A 27,966-nucleotide genomic window follows, 5' to 3' on the forward strand; every position below is an offset into this window, starting at 1 on the left:
ATAGATTAAAAGAGTTCTTCCTCATATATGTCTCTTCATGTGAAGAGCAAGATGGTCGGACCGGGAGAAACACCTGAAACACACACAAAAAAGGGAAGTGTTTAAATCAGTGCTGGACTCCCCTTACTATGCAGTCTCTGATACACTGCGGAATCTGCTAAACACCAGTTCCATTTGTGTGCAGAAAAAAACAAAAACTGCATCAAACTGCAACACAATACTGCATCTTCCTCAAAACAGTATTTTTGTCAGTTAAGTTTAGCCCTGCTGCTTGATTAGCTGTGGGTTTAAATTCTGTGCCGGGTCTACCTCAGTGCCAATACAGTCACAGGAAATATTCCTCAATATATTATTTTTGAACCTCGAAGAGAGTCATGTGTGGATGTCTCCACTTACATTTCCCGATTAGCACAAATCTTGGACTACCTAATTCTACTTCAGGTTAGGCAATCCAAGATTAGGGCTAATAAGGGTCTGTGAAACCAGCCTGACATACTGTACCTAAATACATATAATTATGCAACTGTATCACGTTACTAAGTTGTCCCACTAATCACTTTACAATTAAAACAGCCAGATTATTATTAATTTGCAAAAGAATAGGCAGGGGCAGATTAACTATTTAAACAGATGGCATTCAAAAGCAGGAGAGGGAGAGAGAGAGAGAGAGAGAGAGAGAGAGAGAGAGAGAGAGAGAGAGAGAGAGAGAGAGAGAGAGAGAGAGAGAGAGAGAGAGAGAGAGAGAGAGAGAGAGAGAGAGAGAGAGAGAGAGAGAGAGAGAGAGAGAGAGAGAGAGTCTTGCTAGCAATCAGGCAGTTTATCCTATGGGCCGGATGTTGTATTGCAATTCACAGTGTGTGTGCTATCCTGGGGAAACCCCAGGAGCAATGAAGCAGGTTACACTGGCTTAGTTTTATCACATACTGTATGTAAAATAAAATCAGATCTGTGTTTAGTTGGCCCTCAACTCCTGAGGTTGACCAGTTAAAGTAAGTCGGAAAACAGCAACGTCAGACATTGGACTTCTGAGAATACGACTGACAGCTTGAGAATGAAAAGGAGAGAGAGCAGTAGTAGCTATGTAGCCACTCTATCCATCCATCAGTAAGCCAGCTTCTTCTGCTTCTCGTATCATTTAAGAGGAGCTGGCAGTAACAGGGAGAGTGATGGTTTCCTGCAGAGATGGACAGATGGTGAAGTGAGTCAGTGCCAGTGGCCCCGGCACCAGCTGGCACTTCCAGAACCAATCAGGCAGCTGGTGGGACACGAGAACCCCCTGTACCCCCCACCCTGCCGTGTGTCAGCACTTGATTAGGCAGGATTAATGACAGGGGGAAGTGAAGTCCAGGTGGGCTGGGTTCCACACGATACTTGCTGTCAAGGTGGCAACTGTAATGCCCTATAGGGGCTGGCTAATGGAGAGTGCACATCACCACAAAAACCAAGTTCCCAGCTGTTTTTCTATATAACTTTTTTTTTCTTTGTAATTTTACTGTCTGTTATTTTCTCCAGTCATTTGTATTTCAATAATGATAATTTAAAAAATGTCCTGGAAAAGGTTTTAGTTACAGAATATGTGACTGTCCTTGCATAATCGGAAAACTACATTTAGAGCAATCTAATATATTTCTATAATCTATGATATATTTGTACTTGACATTTGGGCTGTTTCTCTGAGATTTGGTAACCTCAACCATTTATCATTAAGACACAGGATCAAGTGAATAAAACGGGGGCGAGGACGGGGGTGTTTTCAAGAATCCCAGAATAGACTCACACTGACAGACACGCTATGAGAGAGAGGAAACACAAAGAGATACATGGGAAATGAAGGGCTGACAATGGAAATGAACGGACATGCTTCTGACTGACATCTGCCAGCACTGTGCAAGCAGGCATCACTCACAGTGCTCCTTGATTGACCCGAAACGCCCTTGCATGTCCCACTGTGCTAACAGTTCTGCTCCCTTCTTTATTATTCTGGGCTCTGGTGCTTAGAAATGATCCCTGCTCCCCACTCCCTTTTTTTCAAGGCATATTTAAAAATTTGTTTTACAAAGTGGGGGACGTCCACACAACATCGTTTTTTCAGGATTACTATCTTTAAGGGGACATTTTCTCAAATTTTGTCCAGACATTGATAGTAACACCTGCCCACACACACACACACACACAGTGCAAGAGGTTTTAACCTTTATCCCTCCAGCCACACAAAAGCTAATCCTGAGACAATAGGCTGGCCGAAGCCCCACTTCAATGGAAACTCAAAGGCTTGCAGGAAGCTCTATTGATGCTGGTTTCCTGTCAGACAGAGTCTCTGCTGTGCTGTTCCCTGGCTCTGCAGCCTGCTCTCCTCTTACTGATCCCACACCTGCTGCCCGGTCCTGATGACACAATCTGTCAGGTAACAAAGCAGGGTCCCCGCAGAGCCCGCAGCAGAACAGGCTTCCGTTTCCACCAGGCTTCCTTGCAGCCCATGTGTAAACACTGTATAGTTAGAACATAGCGCCGATTCACAAACTCGCTTCATTCACATTCAGGCCATGGTGACAGCAAATTGAACTCGTGCTAAAGGGATGGGAATAAGACTCCCATTGCATAGCAGTTTCACCCATTCCTAGTTTTGTTATGAGTTTAATAAGATACCTGAGCTGGGTGAAACTGCTATGCAAGAAGAGTCTTATTTCCACCCCTGTGCTAAACAGATTTATTTTTTATATCAGATAGTAAAACACCCAGGAGCTGGCACTCACTATTAGCCTGGACTTTTATTGTCTGTTATTTTCTACAAAGGTTTGCGTTGCAGAGGGCTGGGGTACGGGTGCCTGGGCAGGGGCTCTCTTACCTGTCACAGTGGTTACACTTGAACGGTTTGGCTCCAGTGTGCTTCCTGTAGTGCCTCGTCAACTCGTCGCTCCGTGCAAAGCGCCAATCGCAGCCCTCCCATGAACACTTGTAAGGCTTCTCCCCTGCGGAGAGATCGAGCACAAAACCTTACTGTGCAGAAGAGACAGTCGTTACTCCCCAGCCAAACACAACCTGACCCCACTGAGACCGAAAACTAACACAACCTGACCCCACTGAGACAGAATTATTTACAATATATATTTCAGCTTGACCTGAACAGAAAATAGTCCATCTGATGTCTCACAGGCAGTCTGCGGCCAGTTTACCTTGAAAGACAGGGTTTGCTCACATACATGTCCCGTTTGTTTTTATGCACACAGTAATTCGTGTTTAGGACCAGGCATTAGCAAAAGCTTGGAATAGCCCCTTTGAATACAGCCTTTGCACACAAACGCAAGCTGATAAAGTAGGTGGGCTTTAGAATTCCACTGGACTAACGCAAGTCGTGGCAACATGGAGGGGGGGCAGGGTAGCACAATCAGGTTGTCATGACAACATGTAGTCCACACCAGAAGTAGAATTCGCCAACCAATCAGGCCTTGTCGCCAGCTTGACAAACAGACAACCAAGCTCGCACCTACCCACTCTAATCAGCTCGCCACTTCAATGATTAATAAACTACACATCATGTCTAGCAGCACCCTGAATACGCCCTCTCTTATCCAGCGTCCACAAGGTTCAAGCCTCTTTGTAAAGCACAATCCTTAATGAGCTTGATTGTATTGCATTCTTCTAGCAGGGATCACTGCCAGGATGATAAATGCCACTCTTAGTGAAGTTGGATTAAGACTTTATTTTGTTAACCCCCCGCAAGTGATGCAACATGAGGTGAACAGTACTGTGTGATTAAAAGGTGCATCAGACAACGCGCATAATTCAATTCACAGCGTGCACAAGACAGCTAAAACATACCACTTGAAGCCTTTTATTTGGTCTTTAATGCCGGATCCTGCCATTCCCAGCTAATCAACATGCACTAGGTGAAGACCAGCTGTGATAAGGAGCAAAAAACACACCTAGAGGGGGTAGCCAGACACCTCAGCATTTCCCCGGCCCGCGCTCCCTCTTCACGGCTAAGCAGACACCAGGGAGGCTGACAAACAGCAGCGATCAACACGCTCACATCCTGATTTAAACACTCGCAAACAAGCTGAACCTCGAGCTGACCTTCTTGAAATATGGAAAGTCTACAAAAGAGTCTGTACAGAATGGGAAAAAAACTTGCACGTTAAATAAGTTGTAATGAAAATAACCCGCTAACCTCATTTAAAAAAAAAAAACATAGCAGCAGGGTTTTCCTTGGTCTATTTTTTGTTTTTGTCTTTCTCTCTTTTTTTAAAGCCTGCAGCGAGTCAGGGACGCAGGTGAGAGACACGCTGCAGGATTCTCACTCTGCTTCCATTAATTGGAGACAGATCCCCAGAGGTTGAACATCAGCTCAGCAGACTGGGCCCTGCACCCACGGCAACCAGAAAAAACAGCCAATTAGAGCTTGGAGCCATGGCGCATGATGCAGTCACTTAGCAACTAAAAAAAAGAAACAGAAGAAACCGAGGAGGACATGACAAGGCAGCAGGCCGAATCCTGCACCCACAGAAAACACTCCAGGAAGAGCCAATTACTGCTTGGAGGCACACGTTGCCTGGCAACCAAAACAAAGAGAGAGAGAGAGAGAGAGAGAGAGAAGAAAAAGAGTGTGAACAGCAGTGTAGTAGGCCGAGACTAGCACCCAGCTTGGCAAGTAATTGGCCAATTACTACTTTCTGCCTGGTGCTGATGTGGTCTCCTAGCAACCAGCCCCATCTCCCTAGTCAGACAGGTGCCTCTGTAGCAGTTAATTGCATTTTCTCAGGCAACGGAAGAAAAATCAGTTATATTATCTGTGAGGTTGTTAAAGTAGCTGGGTAAAAGCCGTTTATGGATTGTTATTTTTGAGTTCATGGTGCTGGTGGATACTGCTTGATATTATGAGCTATTCCAGCTTCCCAACCCCACCTTATTGCTACTTGCATAACTCATGCCAACCATTATGAATGCAAAACAATCAGCACACGCAGGGCTATGCACTTTCCATACATGCGGCAGTTTTACGAGCCGGTATAATCAGAATCTTCGGTGGCTGTAATTTATGGGAATAATTAAATAAAAATAAAAAAAGCTGATTAAGTAAATTACACCGCTGAGCTTCACTTGTAGCAGATCATTATGAGCATGTGTTATTCACAGTGCTCTCACATGCCTGTGCTTTTCAGTTTTGGTCTCCTGGTTGTCTATTAAAAGACGTTAACTATAAAGGAACCTCAGCCATAAATTATGCTGTTTAAAAATGTTTAAAATAGGTGTGCATAACACATTTAAATAAATGCAAGTCTGCACTTGCATTGTATCTGCTTAGTGCTTGGCGAAGGTTTCTGTTCTGGACAAAAAGTGTGCAAACTCAAAACGCCCCCGCAGTATGAAGCAAATCAGAGGTGCTCGCCACCTCGGAAGGCGGTCGAGCACCCAGACGAAGGCAGCCCTTACCCGTGTGTGTCCTCTGATGTGCTTTCAGGTGGGAGCTCTTTGTGTAAACCTTGCGGCAGCCATTGAACTGGCAGCGATGGACCCGCTTCTTGTTTTCGGGGGTAGTTTCAGCTGTTCTGACACCAGCGGCCCCCTGCTCCCCGTCACTCTGCGCCCCCTTTGTCGGGGAGGGTAGCATCGTTGCAGTGACCACCTTGGCGGCCCCTGTGCCGATCTTCTTTGCCACCAGCTTGAGTGTTAGTGTGCCGTCAGCGGCGGCTGTGAGCGTCTGCGCGGGTTTGATGAGGTGTCTGCCGAGCTCGGGGGAGGAGGGTGGGGTGAGGGAAGTGACTGCGCTGAGCTGGGCTGCGTTCACGCCTCCACCCGTGCCGGCACACGCCTCTTTGGTCATGGAGTCCGATGTCTGGACACTCAAGGGGACATTCAGCAGGACGTTGTCCTGGGAGACGAGGAGTCCCGTGGGGCTGGGCTGCTCCGAGAGCAGTAAGTGGTCCTCGACTTCAACCTTCATGAAGGAAGGTGTCAACAGGCAGTCCAAGTCTTCATCGAAGGGGTCTGTGAACTTCTTGGGCTCCGTCTGCAGGTAGCGCTCCAGCTCCAGGCACGTCTGCAGAGAGATCAGAGACAGGAAGTCAGTGCCATGAGGCAAAGGGTCTGTACAGCAACACACAGCTTTGTATTTGCAAAGCGAAGATACAACCGACACAGCAAGTCTCCTAATCCTTTTCTCCAGTGCCAAGTTTGCTAAACCCTGATGGACCCGCTCCTAGGCACTAGGCACTTCCTTCTGTGGTTTCACATGGTATTGGTTTACTGTTTAACTATGCAAGTTTAAAAAAAACTGCTGTTTCTTTGCTATAAGAACCTCAAACAACTCTTGCTACCTGATACTCTATCTCTCTAATGTCACGAGAAGCTGCTGCGTAACTCCTAACAGCAAACTACAAGGGGTGCGCCGATACTCGTACCCGCACTCCTGGTTGCCTTTAAGAAGCATTTAAAAAAATCAGCAGGTATGAAATAAATCCATTCGCGTTGAACTCAAAACAAGAAAAGCTGACCTTCCCTCACCAACTGATCCCAATCAATGGCAATACATTTCAGCATTGTTTTATTTTCCTCTCATCCGCAACACTGACACGTCTACTGTCACAGACCGATAATGATAACAAAAATGAAAAGTGGAATGCATTCCTTTAATACCTAATGATAAATACTCCTAAAAATGATCAGCACACCCCAGCCTAATATACTATACATAGGCCTATTCTTATATATTAGCCCTAAACATTTTCTACATTACTAAAATATTGAAATGGTTGTTCTTAATAACACCCACACTTTCATTACTGGTACATTCACCTTTGAATGTCCCAGAGGAACTAAACTTCATAGCTTTCATATAGTACAACTGCTTGCAATAAAAAAGCCAAGTAGAAAAATAAATGAACCACACATGGACATAATATAATATAATCTCTGAAGATTAAACACCACTCAACCATGACAACAAAACTTCACTGTGGTTTAATATCGTAATAAAAAGTGTAAAACACAGTATTCGGGTGGTCAAGAGATGATCTGGTTTCATTACAAATTAAAATACAGTATTGTGGTCGGGCAACTGCCTGTGCAATACCAGATAAACAAGAGGGCCAGCCTAGCCCTGCATGGCCAGGAGGTCAATGCATTGCTCAGCCCAGCCCTGCACATCCAGGAGGTCAATGCATTGCTCAGCCCAGCCCTGCACGGCCAGGAGGTCAATGCATTGCTCAGTCCAGCCCTGCACATCCAGGAGGTCAATGCATTGCTCAGCCCAGCCCTGCACGGCCAGGAGGTCAATGCATTGCTCAGCCCAGCCCTGCACGGCCAGGAGGTCAATGCATTGCTCAGCCCAGCCCTGCACATCCAGGAGGTCAATGCATTGCTCAGCCCAGCCCTGCACGGCCAGGAGGTCAATGCATTGCTCAGCCCAGCCCTGCACATCCAGGAGGTCAATGCATTGCTCAGCCCAGCCCTGCACGGCCAGGAGGTCAATGCATTGCTCAGCCCAGCCCTGCACGGCCAGGAGGTCAATGCATTGCTCAGCCCAGCCCTGCACATCCAGGAGGTCAATGCATTGCTCAGCCCAGCCCTGCACGGCCAGGAGGTCAATGCATTGCTCAGCCCAGCCCTGCACATCCAGGAGGTCAATGCATTGCTCAGCCCAGCCCTGCACGGCCAGGAGGTCAATGCATTGCTCAGCCCAGGCCTGCACATCCAGGAGGTTAATACATTGCTCTTTGAAATCCAACACCCCTTTTGAACTCAGAGAGATCAAAACAATTACCATATTATCACAACCCCCCCCCCCCCCCCCCCCCCCCCGTGTAATTAAACAGTTCAAATTAATTTTCCTATAAAGAGGTTTTAATTAAAAGAGCTGTTCTTTTTATCAAACATCGTTTGAAGCTATGCCTCAAGATGCAGCCCGACGTGGCTTTTTAACACAGTGTGTGCTGCTGAAATTACCCGTTCAAAACGATAGATCAAACGGGACTAAAGGGATGTTTGCTTTTTTTAGTCACTATGCTGCTACTTAAGCTTCCACAGGAAAGTCTATAGAGGTCTAGCAATTTTAATTTATTTATTTGTCACCACCCAAATTTTTGTGTAAGAAAAATCTAAGTGTTTTCTTTGCTCCTTCGTGTTTGAGTACAATACTCCCCCTGTGTGGGAGACTGAGCATCCTGAAGGGATCCTGACAGGGAGAGGCTGTGAGGGAGCTGGAATACAGTTATCAACAGGAGCCATACAACATGTTCATTTTGCTGTGCAGTAAATGGGCAGTAGCGCGTCTTTGTGGCAGCTTGTGAGGATCACCTCGGGGTTAAACCCATACATTTTGACAAAAGGGGCCACCACGAAAAGTCCTGTCAGCCCTGTTAGAATAACTGTGGAAAAAAACAAACAGCGGGACGTCCACTAATGAGCAACTTAATGAGGGAAATTAACAAGTGGTACAGTATGTTATGAAACTGGGCACCAAAAGTGTTCCAGTAATTTTCTTCATGTAATTATGAAACAGTTAGACGCTCGATAATGAATGAAATAAATAAAGAAAGTCCCACAATGTGCTCCAAAGAAACATTAAAATGTAATATATTTTGGGACTGGGTTCACTGGATATGAAAGCACCAAGAAAATCACCATTATCGTCTCAAAGGAACAGGCTCCTCCCCCAGTTCCAATAAGCAACAGCCTCTCAAAGGAACAGGCTCCTCCCCCAGTTCCAATAAGCAACAGCCTCTCAAAGGAACAGGCTCCTCCTCCAGTTAAAAGCTGTAAAACTGGTGTATAAAACAATGGCTGGGATTGGCTGCACCACTTTTATGCAACGTGTAACAATGGCTGCATGTGCTGTGCAGTACCTTCCTTGCACCTCCTTTTAAGAGTGCCTTGTGCTTGCTGCTGCACAGAAGGAAGCCTCGTGGCAGCTCCTCTAACATCACTAAACCTCTTGCATGTGTCAAATGTGCAAAAAAATAGAAAGAAAAAAAAAAAGCTAGCTCCAGGCTCCAGCCCCTGCCGTGTCCCGGCATTATCTTTTCATTAGGCTGATATTAGGTCCTGCCTTTCAGGACCCTCGTGAGTACAGTAAGTCAACAATCCTCCCATGCTGCCCTTGTCTCCCCATGAAATCTTTAAAAGCAAGCAGCGTGATCAAGGATCTCTGGACTCAGACTCTCACGCTGGGACGCTCGTCTGTGTAATTACGAGTCGGTCTTTTCCATCCCTGCACCTGTGCTATTTTGCGTGCCAGCTGGGGTGGGGGAAGTCTGTTATTTTCTCTCCTCTAGACAGTCCTCTCCAATCTCACCCCAGACGCTCTGTTGGGACTGGCTCTCTCCCCCATCCTCCTCCTCCAACCCCTTCAAAATCACAACAATTAGTACTAAAAAGCCATCATCTCCTGACAGCTACCAGACCAGGCTAATAAAAAGGGGACAGAAAATAAATGAATAGCGCATACACCCCGCGAAAGAAAATTTGAAACAGCTGCTTACGCATTCAAGGCAGATTCGCCACTTTTCATTTTCGGATAATTTAATTCAGTTTTGCTTGGCTAATTGCCAGGAGACAGGATTACACAGTAGGGATATTCACACATTCAGATACATCCATTCGCTTTTGTTTTATGCATGTAAAGGGTAGATCTGTGAATACATTACTCAAAATATGAACAGCATATAAGGAAGACAGCTGCTAAAACTTTATGAAATTAAAATGTATTATTATATTCCCCTATATTATAAAAAATATTTGCTGTGTATTGTGTGTGCTTGTTTGTTTTGTTGGATGGAAATGTCTTGGCTCACTATTAATTATTTATGTATACTTGGTTCTGAACTCAGTGTATTGAAATGCCCTTGAAGTATTTTTTTTTAAAGCTGAGGACAACAAGACGTGGTCATACAGTGCTTGCTTGCATAATACCAGCAGGTCTAAACCAAAACCAAATTTGTATCCTCTCAAGACTACTGTACACATGCTATTTTTTCTGGAGCTCCACTCTTAAATGTGCTTCCTTTGTAACATGACACTTCTGGTTCTGCCCTGTTACAGTTTCTTAGCCAACAATACAGTAATTCTTCCTGACAAAAACAAAGGATGAAAAGGATTCAGGTTTGTGCTTGGTGATTCACTGCACCATTTAAAACCTATAAATGCTACATAATGTTTTCTGTTGCATACAGAATCAGGGGTAAGCCTGTAATAGACAAAGTGAAGGGGAGAGCTTCAGCTATTCACGCCTTCATCAATGTCCGGACTCCGATGTATACCCTCATTAGCAATCAGAACAAAAACCAAAAATAAATATTTTCGTTCAGTTCAGTAATTCAAACATTTTGGTGATCTGCTGTCTTCCGTGTCATTTATTCACTGTATCATTCAATCTTTGCCTTGTTTAGGTTTTCTAATTCTGCCCACTGGTTTTCCTGTTCGCCCTGGGAAATCTCCCGCTTGCTGCTCTGAGCAGAACTCAGTTGAACAGGAAAGTCGCTGCTGGTGCAGCACAGCTGTAGACGTGATAACCACCAGCCGGATTACTACAAACAAAAGAGGAAATCCTACAAAGCTTGCATGGTCACCCCCTTCGTCCCGTTTAAAATGCACAGGGCATGGACAGGGCATCATTCAAAATCTGAGATTGATCTTCCTTTACAAGTCTGCTCTGTGAAACGCTTCAGCGAGCAACAAGCACTTCCAGGAGTCCAGCAGTGCAGCGATTTGCTGTACTGAGGAACAGTAACACAGAAGCGGAGTACAGAGTTCCCAGACCACCTACTGCACACCAAGTGCTTGTGTTGAGTTATGCATCACAATGTGTCATGGGTTTAAATGGGGTTTGCGAGGTGAGGCAATGCTGAAGCTGCAAAGCTGTGCTACGTTTTTAGAAGTGACTCCTGTCATTGGCATTGCTTGACAGGCACAAAGGTAAATGCAATCTGGCCTGTCATAGATGAGCATGAACTGTGTTGCGGTTTGCTGAAATGACTCCTGAAACTCTATAGTGCTGGGCAAACAACTTTTAGATGACAAGGTTAGGAACCAGTTTCGGCTGGACATCGTGGAAACAGTGCTGTATGCAATCAGTACCTGAGAATCTTTCATAATACACAAACAATATGCTGTCCCCTGGACTGTCCTGAAAGAGCCTTGGGCAATTCCTTCAATTAAATAAATGAATACATACCATCCGCACAAACCAGCCAATAACTCCAACTGATCCTATCAGTGTGATCAGATCCTGAGTTACAATCGCGGCTCCTCCGACACTGCCTTACAGTACTCAAAGCATCCTGCAAAGACTGGAAAGGGCAAACAAGAATGGCACACAGACACACACACACACCAAAGCTAGTCAGATTCCACTATTGCTGTTTCAGTGGTATTATTATTAGAACTAGAACACAATAGCCTTGCTCTCAGCACAGTATTGTTTGAACCCCTTTACCCTGGACAATAATGTCCCACTCGTACCTCCTTTATACACCTGGAATGTCTGTGCTTGGTTCTTCACTGCAACCCTCGTAACCATAGCCACTGTCACCGAATGGGAAGAAAACGAGGTGCAGCGCCCTAGAGGCTGAAGGGTTTGCTTTAAAAAGGCCTTTGAAATGTTTAAGAAGGTAACAGAACAATATGCTCTTAAACAGGTTGCAAGAGACGCATTGAATAGGCCACGTAGGCCTACATAGGACAATCCCAAAATGTTAGCACGCTTGCATGTGTATACAAACACACACACAAAATGTTAGCATGCTTGCATGTATATACAAAACACACACACACATACAGTGCATCAAACCCAGCAGCTCCAGTCTTCAGTCTTATTTTCCCTCGCTGGGGTGCTGGTAGATACAGCAGGTTATCCTCAGATAGGACTTGAAAGTCATCTTTTGGATGTGAAGAAGGTGCAGCCCTCTGAGGAACCATCCATACATTTGTTAACTGTTCCTTCCATTTTAAACACAGAACACATGCCCCTGGGTTAACAGTCCCTGTTATTTTTATAACCACAGCAACCTTAACCATGGCAACCCAGAGCTACATCCAAATCAACAGCAATGAGTAATTCTGAATCAGAAAGCGGAGCTGGTGAGAGCCCGCCACAGCTCGGCCCTGCTTGTCTCTGTGCTTTCCAAACGGAGAATCGACTTGAGGTCCGACAGAACACAAAAGGAAACCAGATGAGCAAAACAGGAAATGAAAAAAATGTAATAAAGAGAGATACTTTAAACAGGGGTCAGACTTCAGGTCATTGACTAAGGATTCAGATAAATCTGTGCTACAGAACCTAAAGATTACACCTTGGAATCCAGTTATTGTAGATTATGAAGCCTTCAGTCTTACTGTAATAAGAGAAAGGCAACAACAGAGAGGGCAGGTGACAGAAATGGAAGGGGCAATGCCACTCAACATTCTGAAAAAGAACAAGGCTTTACTCTAGGTCATGCGGTCGGCTGTACAGTGACCCTCATGGATAGATATAGGTGCAGCAGGAGCAGTATGCTCTGTGCACTGGTAGAGTAGCAGAGTGCAGCTACTTCACAGCTTTTACTAGACACCCAGCTGAAAGAGGTGGTGGCGATGTCTAATTTAATACTGTTCCAATGCAAATGGACATTCTCTTTCGGTAATTATCTTTTCTCTTAACATTACAAAGCTCTCTGTTACACTGGATCACCATCTTTGCTTTGTTGTAGATTTGCTTGTGCACATTAACATTACCAGTGCTTGCCAAGAAAATGTCCCACTGCATCTTGAAGGAACTACTCAGCTATTAAGCTGGTTTTTATCTCACTTATCATAGCCCACAAATGAAATCTAGAGTTTAGCCACATGCACAGTTCACAGCATGTGCACCAACATTTCCCCATCTACGCAAACAGAGCTTAGGTTTTATAATGGGTTTTATGAGTCAGTAAGTTGAACAGTAAGTGTGCAAAAGCCAGGCCAAACCCTCTAGGCAGCGCAGGTTAAAGCCAGCGACACAAGCTTTGGAAAGTAGATACTACCCTGGTTTTCACAGGATTTCCACCAGCTGCACTGTATCTGTGCAAAGACTGCTAATGGAGCCTGGCCGGTCAGGCTCGGTAATCTGATCAGGACACAGTGATTTTCATTAAATCCTACTGTCAGGATTACTCATGTCACAATCGGATTGAAAGGGGACACTTAAATGGGGTTAACAGCTTCTTGTAAGCTTTGATGTCTGCAAAGTGGGATATTTAGGCACATTACTCTGTGTGCCGGACTACTCTTCATTGTTTGCAAAAGAAAAGGTTACACCACAGTGGAAAAAAGAATGGAAACAAAGAAACAAGGAGAAGGAAGACAAGGGAGGAATAACAAAATGGCAGGGGGGACAAAGGAAAGAAAAGAGAACAGAGGGAGGAAGAAAGGACTAAGAAATGTAAAGAGAACAAAGAGAGTAAGGCAGATAAAGAAGGAGAGCACGCGTGGACAGAAAGTGTGCCGGACTAATTCTCTGGGTGTATGAATGGAAGCTGTGGTTCCATGTTCCAGACTGCAGGCAAGTCACTGTCGAGATCATCCTTGATAACACTGCTGGCTCTCGTGTGGGATCAGCCCTGTCAATCCCAAACACAGACAGTATTATAGGAAGTGTGTGTCACTAAGCCATAAAAAACACAGTCTCTGCTGTTGAGATTCTCTGGAGTGATAAGAGGGGCTCTGCAGTTTCAACTACACAGGAGCCTCCCCTCAGGAGCCTGTATGCTGCACACATCAGTGGTCATTGCTGTTCACATCAGTGGTCATTGCTGTTCACATCAGTGGTCACTGCAAAAGCTGTGCATTAGCCCAGAACCTCTACAAGGACTATACAGTAGAACAAAACTTTTGATCAATACATTGTAAGCATTCTGTTCTGTCCTTTATTATCTGTCATCTGAGCCATCTAAACTTTAGCCAGACCCTTCATCTACACCTCGCACAACACATGCTGAAGTAGGACAACTGTACATTATTAGCTCCTAAAATGACCCCGCTGCTGATGTGATACACGTCTAATGCAGGCATGCTTCTTTGTTATGCAATAGCTGCCGCTATGCCCAGATGGGCACAGGAGGCAAAACAACACTGTACTTTTTATGAAGCTCAGAATCACCACTACCTTCGGCTTTTAGAACAAAAACTTTTCAAATGTAGTGCTGAATTACATTCTGAGCTCAGCCAGCTCCCACATACTGCACTGGAACACCAGCCAGCTCTCACATACTGCACTGGAACCATCAGCCAGCTCTCACATACTGCACTGGAACACCAGCCAGCTCTCACATACTGCACTGGAACCATCAGCCAGCTCTCACATACTGCACTGGAACCATCAGCCAGCTCTCACATACTGCACAGGAACCATCAGCCAGCTCTCACATACTGCACTGGAACATCAGCCAGCTCTCACATACTGCACAGGAACCATCAGCCAGCTCTCACATACTGCACTGGAACACCAGCCAGCTCTCACATACTGCACTGGAACCATCAGCCAGCTCTCACATACTGCACAGGAACCATCAGCCAGCTCTCACATACTGCACTGGAACACCTGCCAGCTCTCACATACTGCACTGGAAACAACAAACTGCTGTGGGATTTCTGCCCTTGCAAAGTTACTGCAGATCTGATCGCCATTTCGTTTTTACCCATTCCTGAAATAGTTGTCGACTCCACAAATCAGTGAGCCCCTGTATTTTTTTATGTCTCCGACTGTACTAGTGTATCCTTGCCTCGTCCTTCTATACTGCACCTGAGGTGACAACAGAATAACCTCCCAGAAGTATAATTTGTTTAGCGTTGTGTGTGACATTTAAACCATGCTGGTTCAATAAAAAGGTATTCCTGTTGCATCATCCTCTGTATTAATTGAGAATGCAAACAGAGGGTATGGCAAGGAGGCAGCAAGACAGGTCCTCCCAGTGACTTTGGAAGAGCTTTTGAAGTGTAACCCTCAGGCAGATGAGAAGCGCTGCAGGCTGGCCTGGGGAAAGCCAAATTATAGCTGCCAGGGGTCTGGGGTGGGTTAGGGCAGCCTTTTAATTATTGACAGCTTTCATTTGATGGCCTTAATTTTCATTTTTTGTTTGGGTCCTGGCACACACTCAACCCCCTACTGTTTTGAATGTTACTTTGTTAGGCATTAAGAATCTCAGTAATTAAAAAAACCAAAAAACCAAAAAAACACTTGAATAGGGTTTAATTGTAGAATGCTGTACACTAAAAATCTAGAATCTTCATTCTGTGAATTCGCTTTGCAGCGAATGCAAACGAATGCATCCTGACACTGCAGACTGTGCACTGCACGCCAGTGTTTAGGCTGGCTCCTAACATTAGCCGTTGCTAGGATTTGCATTCTGCACCATCACCACAAGCGTTCATTTAACTTTACAGAAGCTTAAGAAATTATATTTAATGTATTAAGGGAGACGCCATAGAGCAAGCAATAACCTACAGGAACATTTCCTAACGTATTATAAATACATTTCCATGAAGAACAAACAGGAGGGTTCCACTCCAACAGAAATCAGCTTTATCATGTTCAAGAGAAATTAAACAGCAGAGCTACAGCATGTGGAATTAACTTACAGAGCTTACAGAGATTAATGTGATGTCACTTCCATCGGACTGCAGATGGCTGTACCAAATTATTTTGTCTTAATTCGATACATTACATAGCTTAGCTTTTAAGTTAAAAGAATAAGTTATCATAACACAGTTAACAGAAAATGTAAATAACAGGCAAGGACAATGGCACTTAATGGGCTAGATTTTTAAAGAGGGCATACTCTATCAAAAGTGGGGGTTGATATTTGCTTTCTGGGGTATTTTTCCCTTCAATACCAACCAGAAAACACTACAAACAGGAGCAAACCCCTCCTGCAGCGATCTAGTTCAATTAAAATACAAACACTACAACACAACATCTTTTGCTTGTCAACGATTAACCATATTACAGTACCCGACTCATTTCCACAGCAGAGAATTGTTTCAGTAAAAAAAGGTGACATCATGTTTTTATGAGATCACCTCAATTACAAAGCCCTGTTGTGACTTACCGATATCTTAGTTTCAGAAAAGTCAGAATTGCTTCAACATTGCCTGTGTTTTATACAGATACCTGTGTTACTCAGATGTTGCCGTGGAAACCAGTCATGCTGCGTGGCATGCACTTCCACCATACTGTCAAAGCCCTTTACCTCCGATATCAACAGTACAATACTGGGCCATGTGCAGTATAAAGCAGGGATGAGACCCACACGGCATGGACAGATTCCTGGTTTTACTATGAGTTTAATAAGACACACCTGAGCTTGCTACCTATACACTGTGTCTAATCAAGCTGGTAGTAAAATCTGGAATGGATGCCACTGCTCTGCAATAGGACTGTTATTCCCTGTAAAAGGTACAGATGTTCTATTCTAATTATTTGGGTTGATGCTAAGGAACATCATACAGAGAATCAATTTACAGTAACAACTTGATTACTTAAAGAAATTGATTTCACAGATCAAAGCAGAAAATATCAGGTTCTAGTGAAATGGGGGCTTGGACCCAAGTAATACAACAATAACACACTGTTTAAGAATGAACTGTATTAATGGAAGTAATTCTACTCTTTTAATTGCCCACATCGGATTTTTGTTGCATTGAGGTGGTGCCATCATTAACACGTAACCCTACTGTATTCCAGGGAGGGGTGTGTTTAAGCTCTGTTTAACTATTAGATCAGGCCGTTATTGCTTTCCACACCTCCATTGTCTTGCATAAATCTGCAGAATGCCCCCTGGGCCCTGCTCCGCTGTATAAGGCAGCCTCAGAGTCAGATCCTCGCCCATGAAGACAGTGCACACTGTATGTAAAGAACACTGCATTTTGCTTTGGCATGACCTTACTTCGACAAAGGGACAGTTTTATAACTAGATGAACATTCAGCCTTATTTCTGTTGTCCCTGAAGTATTCATCATGGACTCACAATCTAAATCAGCCGCATGACCCAGATTAGACCGTTTCCACTTTACTTCCCCTTGTGGCACTTTATCTAATATTCTACTGTACTTCATTTGAAACCAGGAAAGTACCTCAGATCACATGGGGGTGGCCAGTAGTTTACAGATTTTGAAATACCCTTACAAGAGTTTATCATGATCGTAATGCTTTTCCCATGGTTACACTATGCATATGCATTTAGTTCAGCTTACCATGGCTTGCCATGTTTTTAATACAATGCCAGTTCTCTCCAGGCTTTCACAATGGGTGTCTATGCTTACCATGCTTTCACGAGGTTTAATAGCCGTGATAAACTTTTGTAGGGGCATCACCATGCGCCACGGCAAACGGCCTGAGCTCTATCAGCTGACTGTAGACACAGACCGCTGCTTATCTAACACAGCATGGCACAGTGTACAGTATACAAATATATACCGTATACAGCTGGTCACCTGCTTCACTTCAAAGCACAGGGGGGAAGGCTTCAAATAGTGTGAAAAGGGTGTTAATCAAACAGTATTAACTGTTTAAATTGAGTAAAGGATTGTTGAGGTGAGCTCAGACAATAAGAGTGAAACCCTTTGGTAAACAAGCAGGGTTTCCTGAGGAAAGCCCTGGTGTTTGGACAGCGGCCGAGACCCCGCGCAGTTTGCTCGCTTTATCTTGTGTTTAACCGCAGTGGGAAGCAGCCTGAGCAGAGAGAGGAGGGGCCTTTCTGTCGAGGTTTTGTTTACAAAGAGCGACAAGAACAAAAGGCTTACTACAGTTTCCTATTGAGATCATTCATAACGAGCACAGCATACCCCCATTGTGATGGCACGTGGAGTGAGCGGCTTTACAGAGATACCAACAAAACCAATACCGTGCAAAAAATAACTGCTGGAATTCACGCAAAAACTACCTTCATAAAAATGTAATACCAGCTGTCATCTATAAAACACACGTTTAACAAAATATAGAACGCACAGTCTCCTTAAATAAAACAGTGATCCCTAACTGACTGAAAGCCACCAGGGAGATAGAAGGTCAGAACAGCTGGGTTCAGGTAGGCAGAAGCAGGGAAAAAAAGAAACTTCATCAAACACAACCACCAGAAATCAAAACAACCAACAAATTTGAGTCACTTCAGAATTTTGATGAGCAGAACCAACAACAAGAGAATGAAAGGAACAACATCCAGGACCCCATTGACAGTGGTGACCAGACAGCAAAAAGAAGGGAGGTCATGATTGTTGGGGACACCATATTGAGAAACACAGCAAGTTCAATTCGCAGTGTGCTGCCTTCCCGGAGTCTCGGTCAAGCACATCACTGAGAACGTGGACAGGCTCCTAGAACGAACAGGAGACGACCCGGTAGTAGTCGTCCACATCGGTACAAACAACATTGGAAGAGACAGACCAAAATCCCTGCAAAACAAATTCAGAGAGCTAGGAAGGAAATTAAAAGAGAAAAACAAAACTGTGGTATTTTCTGGTATACTACCCGCACCTTGCAAAGGACCATATGGACAGCTGGAAATAATTAATCAAAACGCATGGCTGAAGATGTGGTGCACACGGGAAGGCTTCACCTACCTTGATCATTGGACCACATTCTACAACGAGGACTATCTGTATAGACGGGACGGACTGCACTCAAATAACAAGGGAACCAGTCTACTTGGAGAAAAGATCCTCGAGCAGGTTCAGAAGCATTTAAACTAGAAAGGAAGGGGGGAGAAATCAACAAAAAAACAGAAGGGAGACCACATCAAAACAAGAACAACAACTCAGGTAAGACAACCATTAAATGTATTTATCTAAATGCTAGAAGTATCAGAAACAAAATTCTAGAACTTGAAGCTACTGCACTAACAGGTAACTATGATGTGATAGGTGTTACAGAAACTTGGTTGTCTGAGAGTGATGGGGACGAATATAATATTTGTGGGTATACACTGTATAGGAAAGACAGGCAGGACAGAAGAGGAGGAGGGGTAGCGCTATACATAAGAAACAGTATTGAAGCCCAGGTGTTAAACCTGGACAAAGAAAATAAAACAGAATCAATATGGGTCAGAATAACAGACAAAAATTCAAAGGGCATAATAATAGGAGCATGCTATAGACCGCCAGATTCAGACGGTGAGCAAAATAATCTGTTATACAATGACATTAGAAATGCGTGTAGCAAGGGAGAAGCCATACTAATGGGGGATTTCAACTTCCCCCAAATAAAATGGGAAAACCCGGTGGGGAGCACGAAGGATGAAATTGAAATGGTGGAAATGACAAATGACTGCTTCCTAACACAATTTGTCAAGGCACTGACTAGAGGGGAGGCATGCCTTGATTTAGTCTTTTCAAATAACGAAGACAGAATAACTAAAACAGAGGTCAGAGAACCACTGGCAAACTCAAACCACAACATGGTCTCATTTGAAGTGTTTTTTAAAACCCCAAAAGTAATGACTAAAGCTAAGGTTTACAATTTTAGAAAAGCAAACTATGAAGGTATGAAACAGAGACTAACAGAAGTAGATTGGAGTAAAATAGAGAAAACACCCACAGAAGAAGGATGGTTGTTCTTCAAAAATGTAGTACTAGAGGCGCAAAACAATTATATCCCTAAAGTAGACAAATCTAAATGTAAAACTAAATTGCCAAAATGGTTTAATAGATCAATTAAAAAAAATATTCAGCGAAAAAAGGCACTTTACAGAGCATTAAAAAAGGACCAAAAAGAAAGTACGCAGAAAGAGTACACAGAACTGCAAACGCAAGTCAAAAAGGAAGTTAGAAAGGCCAAGAGAGAAATAGAAATGAACATTGCTAAGGGAGCTAAAACCAATTCCAAAATGTTTTTCCAATATTACAACAGCAAGAGAACATTCAAAGAGGAGATTAAATGTTTAAGAGATACAAATGGCAAAATCATAGATGAAGAAAAAAAAATAGCAAATATATTAAATGATTACTTTTCACAAGTTTTTACAAAGGAAGATACTGACAACATGCCCCACATGTCATCCAGTTCCTACCCAGTTTTAAATAACTTTAGCATAACTGAGGCAGAAGTGTTAAAGGGACTAGGAGCTCTTAAAATAAACAAATCCCCTGGGCCGGATGAGATCCTCCCAGTAGTACTCAGAGAAATGAAAGAAGTAATTTACAAACCGCTAACCAAGATCATGCAGCAGTCTCTTGACACAGGGGTGGTACCGACAGACTGGAAAATTGCAAACGTAATACCGATCCACAAAAAGGGAAACAAAACTGAACCAGGTAACTACAGACCAGTAAGCCTGACTTCTATTATATGCAAACTTATGGAAACTATAATAAGATCCAAAATGGAAAATTACCTATATGGTAACAGGGTCCTGGGAGACAGTCAACATGGTTTTAGGAAAGGGAGATCGTGTCTAACTAACTTGCTTGATTTTTTTGAGGATGCAACATCGATAATGGATAATTGCAAAGCATATGACATGGTTTATTTAGATTTCCAGAAAGCTTTTGACAAAGTCCCGCACAAAAGATTAATTCTCAAACTGAACGCAGTTGGGATTCAAGGAAACACATGTACATGGATTAGGGAGTGGTTAACATGTTGAAAACAGAAAGTACTGATTAGAGGAAAAACCTCAGAATGGAGTGTGGTAACCAGTGGAGTACCACAGGGATCAGTATTAGGTCCTCTGCTATTCCTAATCTACATTAATGATTTAGATTCTGGTATAGTAAGCAAACTTGTTAAATTTGCAGACGACACAAAAGTAGGAGGAGTGGCAAACACTGTTGCAGCAGCAAAGGTCATTCAAAATGATCTAGACAAGATTCAGAACTGGGCAGACACATGGCAAATGACATTTAATAGAGAAAAGTGTAAGGTACTGCACGCAGGAAATAAAAATGTACATTATAAATATCATATGGAAGATACTGAAATTGGAGAAGGAATCTATGAAAAAGACCTAGGAGTTTTTGTTGACTCAGAAATGTCTTCATCTAGACAATGTGGGGAAGCTATAAAAAAGGCTAACAAGATGCTCGGATACATTGTGAAAAGTGTTGAATTTAAATCAAGGGAAGTAATGTTAAAACTGTACAATGCACTAATAAGACCTCATCTTGAATATTGTGTGCAGTTCTGGTCACTTCGCTATAAAAAAGATATTGCTGCTCTAGAAAGAGTGCAAAGTAGAGCGACCAGAATTATTCCGGGCTTAAAAGGCATGTCATATGCAGCCAGGCTAAAATAATTGAATCTGTTCAGTCTTGAACAAAGAAGACTACGTGGCGACCTAATTCAAGCATTCAAAATTCTAAAAGGTATTGACAGTGTCGACCCAAGGGACTTTTTCAGCCTGAAAAAAGAAACAAGGACCAGGGGTCACAAATGGAGATTAGACAAAGGGGCATTCAGAACAGAAAATAGGAGGCACTTTTTTACACAGAGAATTGTGAGGGTCTGGAATCAACTCCCCAGTAATGTTGTTGAAGCTGACACCCTGGGATCCTTCAAGAAGCTGCTTGATGAGATTTTGGGATCAATAAGCTACTAACAACCAAACGAGCAAGATGGGCCGAATGGCCTCCTCTCGTTTGTAAACTTTCTTATGTTCTTACGTTCTTATGAAGCACAGAGACTTTCCCCACACAAACATGCTGTATGTGCAAACATGTAAATACAGGCAGTGGGGTACACATGGAGCAGGGGACTGAGAGAGTTCACATTCCCAGCGCAGTCACCGAGCCTCACTGGATGGAACCTCAGGCAAGTTAACTGGCCTCTCTGTGTTTTAGTTCTATTCATCTGGAAAAGAAAAAAAATTGAGCAAGCTAATGTCTCCAGCGCAGTTTGAAAAAAATTAAAAGGTAAAAAAAGTACTTTCAATTGCCTTATTTACTTAAAGAAAAGGATGCCAAGAGGGTAGCGCAACAATACTTAAAAAAAAACAAAAAAAAAAAAAAAAAAAACATTTTTACATTATGCACAGACGCTATGCTCGTGCTATGGCCAGAATAAAGATATCAAAAGCATGTGCAAGCAGCTGTGTTTGTAAATATACTGAGCTTTAACATTCTGGCACATGGGTCTGAGCAGGAAGTGAAGGCTCCTAATAAAAGTGATGCGGTTAAAACACTGAAGCGTGGCATTTACTAAACCAATGCAATCAGCCATCTCTGTGTAATACTGCACATGACAATGCACAGAGCTACGCTGCTGTGAGATTTCAGGTCCAGTCTTTATTTCAGCACAGTTATTAATAATGGAACACCAGGTCACTTATGACCTGCCTGATGTAATCCAGAGAGTTCAGCTTTAAGGCAATGATCTATTACAACCTCTACTGGCTAATGCCACTGCTTATTAAAGTGAGTCATGAGCTTTACTGTCCTTTATTTTCTGTTTATGGTACTGTATGATGGATTAGCTATAAAACTAACATGTTGGTTTACTGCCCTTGATCTCTCCCATCTCGTCCTTGGGAACGAGCAAGATCCAGTCAATGCCTTTTCCTTGTTAAAAAAACAAACAAACAAGGCTTTACAGTAAAAACAAATGAACAAACAGCACTTTAATAGTGTATTTACTGCTGTCACATGACAAAAACAACACCACCAACACCACCACCACAAACCGGCTTAATGTTTCTCTGCCTGCCAGCAAGCCTACTTTTAGACAAGTACCCTTGGCAACACCTGTTGCTAGGCAGCCAGGTCATCATAATCACGACCGTATATGTGTGTGTGTGTGTGTGTGTGTGTGGGCAGGTATTACTATCAATGTGGGGACAAAATTTCCCCACTAAGATAGTATCTCCTGAAAAAATGACGTTGTGGGGACGTCCGCACTTTGTAAAACACCTTTTTAAGAACGAAGTATGCATTTAAAAAAAAACAAAAAAAGTGCCAAAATATTTAGTTTGTTGTCGACGTTCACCCCGTGTGGAATTTTGTCTGAGTGGACTTAGAAATAGTAAATAAAAATACAGTGAGAGTCAATGAGAAGTCCCCACAAGTATAGGAATACAAACATCCAAACATGTGTGTGTGTGTGTAGGGTACCTGCTAGGTGGCTATTACAAAAGCTGCAGAATGACTTAAGTTGTAAAGAAACGCGGCAATGCATGACTTTAAGGTATGCATGATGAATACATAAGCACAATGCTACCTCATATGCTGTTCCTTTTTTTAACCTACACTACTCTGAGCAAAACACGGAGCCCTAGACTCTCTTCAGACTCGCCCTACCTAGGAGACACGGCAGCACAAGTGCCATCTGCAGGCTCATTTCAGATCCCAAAGCCACAGGAGACCCTGGATTTGAATTCTCTGATGCAACGTTAAACCAAACACAACCGAACGCAGTCCCAAGCCCCAAGCCTCTCAAGACTGAAGGGTAATTGTATTGAGCTTGCTTGCCAAACATTTTAAATACAGACTATTCCGCTGCACTTGAAAGGGCCCCCAAGTCTTGTGTCATCTCTGCAGAATTAGAGTCTGTCTTCAGTCACCAGTCACGCTAGCTCATCAATGCTTAGGCATGTACTGTAACTAGCAGCAGCCAGGGAGTAGAGCTGGCTGTACAGCAGAGCAAGCCACCTCCCCCTCCTCCTCCACACTCGGGGGTTATGCTTTCCAAGCAGTTTGTGTATAGAGCAGCTAAAGAACAATTTAATAAATGAATGATAAAAACAAAAAAATCTACCCAGGGCTCCTGCTGCCGTGACTGGGGCAGCTGCATGCCTTCAATCTCACAGATAGACAAAAACAACGGTGTTGTGAACAGCCAGCTGTGAGCTCCAGCGAGGATTACATAACATACCATACAGCACAGAACTCATAGCCTACAGTCACAGGAGAGTGGCTGGATAGTCAAGTACAGTGTAAGTCTGTGTTTGCATCACCTTGCTGTCACTGTCTGCATTGTAATCAAGCAGGCTGCTTGCAATCGCTCTCCTGCACGTGGTTTCTGCTCTCTGTGGGTATTCAGGATAGCGGAAAGACACTCACATAACACTCCACACATCACTAAAAACACCCTCTCTCTTATCAAATTGCACAGACAGGATCCTTTCTCAATGTGCTTCCGTGTATTATTGGGAGTGATTACATTAATAAGCGATTAACCCACTCTTTGAAATAGCTCCATTAGAAAACCAAAAGGGATTACACCTCTTTAAAACAGGGCTCTTTCATCAGATAGCTCCTGAAATAAATGCAGTGAAAGCAGCCTCTTCAGAGCTTCCAGCTTATTGCAACTCTATCACACCACAGCATGAAAACAGGAGAACAACCACAAGAAAACAACTCAATCCCCGCCATGCAGACAAAGCTAACCCAGTTTCAACTTCCAAATGTTTTTTTTCCATCTAGCCAGAATGCACAGCTGTACAGCGTATTCCCCGCCTCCTTTTTTCATCGGCATTTAAAAACAGCATTTGTTCTATAACCGTGTTGCTCCTCCTCCTTCTAATGACCTCATTAAACTATTAGATTACAAAACAAAAAAAGAATGCAAACAGATGCAAATTACAAAACAAGGAAAACAATGCTGCATGAGCATTCCGAAGAACTCGTCCGAGTTACGATTTCATTTCTTTCCCAAAAATTCAGACAGTAGTGCAGACACAAAAGACACCAGAGGACCCAACTGTAAGGTGCCAACTATTACATAAGTCATGGTGCATGCAGGAAATTCAGGAGATAAGAACAGAATGAGCAGGGGCTACGTGAGCATAAAATCAGGGAGGACCACAGGGAACCAGCACAGGATTCAGAGATAGAAACAGAACGAACAGGGGGTAGATGAGCAGAGAATCAGGGAGAAACACAGGGAACCAGCACAGGGGAAGCAGGAGCAGAAAGAACAGGGGGTAGATGAGCAGAGAATCAGGGAGAACGTGGGCGCACTGACACAACTGGTGACATTATTTATTTCCCTTTAATGGCTTCAGCTTTGCAGTACACCATGCTCTTAAAGGGACAGTCAGATTTGGCTCAGTTTCACATACAGTTCAAATAGAACTCCTTCTTTCACTTCCTATAAAGGAAGAACAGTTCTTTGGATGACAGTGTGGTCTGGAGTTCCAGTATTCACCTGGGAAGGCTTGGTGTGGCTCCAGCTCTACTGCAACAGTGAAAGAATGGATCGGGTCCCAGTCTAACCTCCTGCAGGCTCAGTGATCCGTGCCAAGAAACTGGCTGACAGCAGAGCCCAGTGTTCACCATGCTTTGCTCAGAGGGGAGATGAGACAGCACCTGCACTCCACTGTCTTTGTTTAACAGAAGAACAATGCACACCCTGGAAAAGCATCGAGCCTCCCCATACAGCCGTGCAGAGAGCAACAGCATGACGATGGAGTATTAACTCATTCTTCACCAGGTTACAGTGCAAGCAAGCCCCCTGCACACACAGGCTCCATTGCATACCCATTAAGCCTTAATCTAAACTTAGAAGCATCCTGTCAAAAATCAATTGAATGCTGCCGGCAGTGTCCCAATTTGCCATTGTTGTTTGCAGTATGAAAAGGTCTTTCTCATCAGGGATTTTCAAATTAAGTTTTATGATGCACAATTACGAGTAACTTTGTGCTCCAGACTTCCAATTAATTGTTGTACATTTTTTTTCTTCCTAGACACATTTGGGATCAGAGGGCTCTACCATGTTATCAAATACAGCCTGCAGCTTACTTATACCCCTACCTTTTAGCTAGCACACTATCAATCAATGATGCTGCATCCTGCCTGACAGGTTCTTAATTGTGCAAATCCTGGAAGCCGATCCTGTGTTTCTAGAACTTGTCTACATGCATGTGTGAATCTGTACATGCATGTGTGAATCTGTGTGCTAATAAACCAGTTTCTAGAAGAAGACTGGTTTTGATGGTTCTGACTGAGCCATTATCAGCATGGGAAATGCTTAGAGAGAGAGGACAATCCAGTGCCAGTTAAATAAAAGAGCAGAGCCGTTCTACTCTTAAAGAAGAGTCCACACCATAAGAGTCAATTTCCTAAAGTGGCTTGTACAACAGAACACAGCAGCCTATTAACTCAGAGAACAAGGGGGCTTTAAAAGTAAGATATATAGGAATGCAGGTGGCACTGGGCCAAGGTGTACCACACGGACAAACACACAGAAAGAGATCTTTACAAAGCAATGTATATTGCAATATGAAAAGGCTTCTAAAATGAATACACCAGGTACTTTACTACAGCGACACAATGAGATCCAGTTGTATTAATGATCAATAGCAAAACATCCAGACAAAAAAATCTAACAAGTCAAAAAATACTGTGCCATTGCAGCGCATCAGAAATAAAGTATCTGCCTGCCCTGTGCATGTCAAGTGTTTGAGTTACAGACCCCGGGTGACTTCATTTTAATGAATGAGTGGAAGCTGAGCGAGATGTGTCACAATGTTTCACAGACAGGAATGGCACCACTGTACAGATTTGTAACGAACAGTGCAAAGTACACTGCACAACCTTTACTGCTGCTAATTCTACATAACGCATTGCTGGCATAGTTTAGGTGACAGTATCCACCCTGTGTAAGTGCATTAGAACGATATTTAACAAAGAAATTACATTTGACTGACTGGAAACTGGGTGCCTAAAGTTGAAACCAGCTACTTTAATTGTACAATGAACTCTCCTAGTAATAGCCCGCTGTGCGCAATTATATTTACACAATACTCCACTCAAAACTGCTAAAATTGTCACTCACATTAAACTAAGCTGAATATCGTCGTGCTTTTAATCTATCCACCGCTGACTGACTGACTATACAACAAACACAGCGACTGACAGCCGTATATATCGATCTCTCCATTGTGGATTTACTGTCTTCAATAGAATAAAGTAAAGCATGGCTTTACATCGGCTCAGTAATATATCCTTGTCTCACACACTCACCCTAAACCTCCACTTTTGTAAATTTTACAAAACCACCCTTTCGTGTCAAATTATTGCATTTCAAAAATAATAACGGATTCGTGCATTATACTTATTACAGTAATTATTATTGTAGCCGTGAGCAGCTCAGCAGTGCTGAGCGGTAGCTCCCAGGATATAATGCTACGGTACTTTTTATTAGTCCGATTAATATTATCATCACGCAAACCTGGAGTATTGTTAATTTAAAACCCCTTCCGTTTTTGCCAAATTAACCCCAGTGTCTGACAGCGTGTAAATGTGGAGTGCTACTGGCGACCACAGAGCCAATATTGTACAATAATTACAGAAACAGCCACAGTAACGAGAGCCAATGTTGTACAATAATTACAGAAACAGCCACAGTAACGAGAGCCAATGTTGTACAATAATTACAGAAACAGCCACAGTAACGAGAGCCAATGTTGTACAATAATTACAGAAACAGCCACAGAAACGTAACCCATTCACCTGCTGCCAGTTCTCTTCCAGGGAAGGCAAAGCGGAGAAGTAGCCGGTGTCGTGCACGAGCTGCAGCTCTTGAAAAATACTGTGATTTGCTAACACGTCCATGTTGACGCTTGACAGTCACAAAGCAATGTTTTGCTCTCCAAAACAGATAACCCACTTATTCAAGAAACAAACCCAAAACAAAACAAAACAAACAAAAAAAAAACATACATTAAATAAATCCTTGCGATCCCAAAACACGGTGCCCGCTGTTCTCCAAAGCAAACACACAATGTGGAATTGCGCTGCGCTCCACTAAATCCTGCAATCCTGTTTACTGGTCTGAGCGCTTCTGATCTGCGTCCCGACACTGTGGATGCAAGCTCAGTGGCATGAAGCGTCCATCTATTTCCGCATTGCCGAATGCAGCCGATTGCAATGCTTGCTGTAAAATTCCAAGTTGCATTTTTTTGGGCTGCTCCGCTCAGCAGCAAAGTGCCGTCTACCGTCCACAGCGAGCAAGGGAACCCAGGGCCGTCAATCAACCCCGTGCGTGACCATATACGGCAGAAAGGGCTGACGAGTTCACTGACGACCAATTAG

General features: G+C 43.4%; 1 protein-coding gene across 1 annotated transcript; it reads right to left on the bottom strand.

Annotated features, from left to right (window-relative positions):
* LOC121322638 (Krueppel-like factor 7) lies at positions 1-27,869 on the bottom strand. The gene is made up of 4 exons (XM_041262815.1): positions 27,385-27,869; positions 5,431-6,037; positions 2,846-2,969; positions 1-73 (listed from the first exon to the last, which is right to left on the bottom strand). The coding sequence occupies exons 1-4, from the start codon at positions 27,484-27,486 to the stop codon at positions 22-24; spliced, it is 885 nt and encodes a 294-aa protein (XP_041118749.1). The 5' UTR covers positions 27,487-27,869; the 3' UTR covers positions 1-21.
* Between the last annotated feature and the right edge of the window lie 97 nt (positions 27,870-27,966).

Source organism: Polyodon spathula, chromosome 11 (assembly GCF_017654505.1).
Source record: "Polyodon spathula isolate WHYD16114869_AA chromosome 11, ASM1765450v1, whole genome shotgun sequence".
NCBI classification, from domain to species: domain Eukaryota; kingdom Metazoa; phylum Chordata; class Actinopteri; order Acipenseriformes; family Polyodontidae; genus Polyodon; species Polyodon spathula.

What these genes read in the sequence shown, in the direction of transcription:
- LOC121322638 (XM_041262815.1), bottom strand. Translation starts at nt 27,486, where the DNA reads ATGGACGTGTTAGCAAATCACAGTATTTTTCAAGAGCTGCAGCTCGTG. An exon ending in ACATCAGAGGACACACACGG is followed by an intron (nt 2,970 to 5,430) that starts GTAAGGGCTGCC and finishes ATCTCTCCGCAG; the next exon opens with GGGAGAAGCCTTACAAGTGT. An exon ending in AAGTGTAACCACTGTGACAG is followed by an intron (nt 74 to 2,845) that starts GTAAGAGAGCCC and finishes TGTGTGTTTCAG; the next exon opens with GTGTTTCTCCCGGTCCGACC.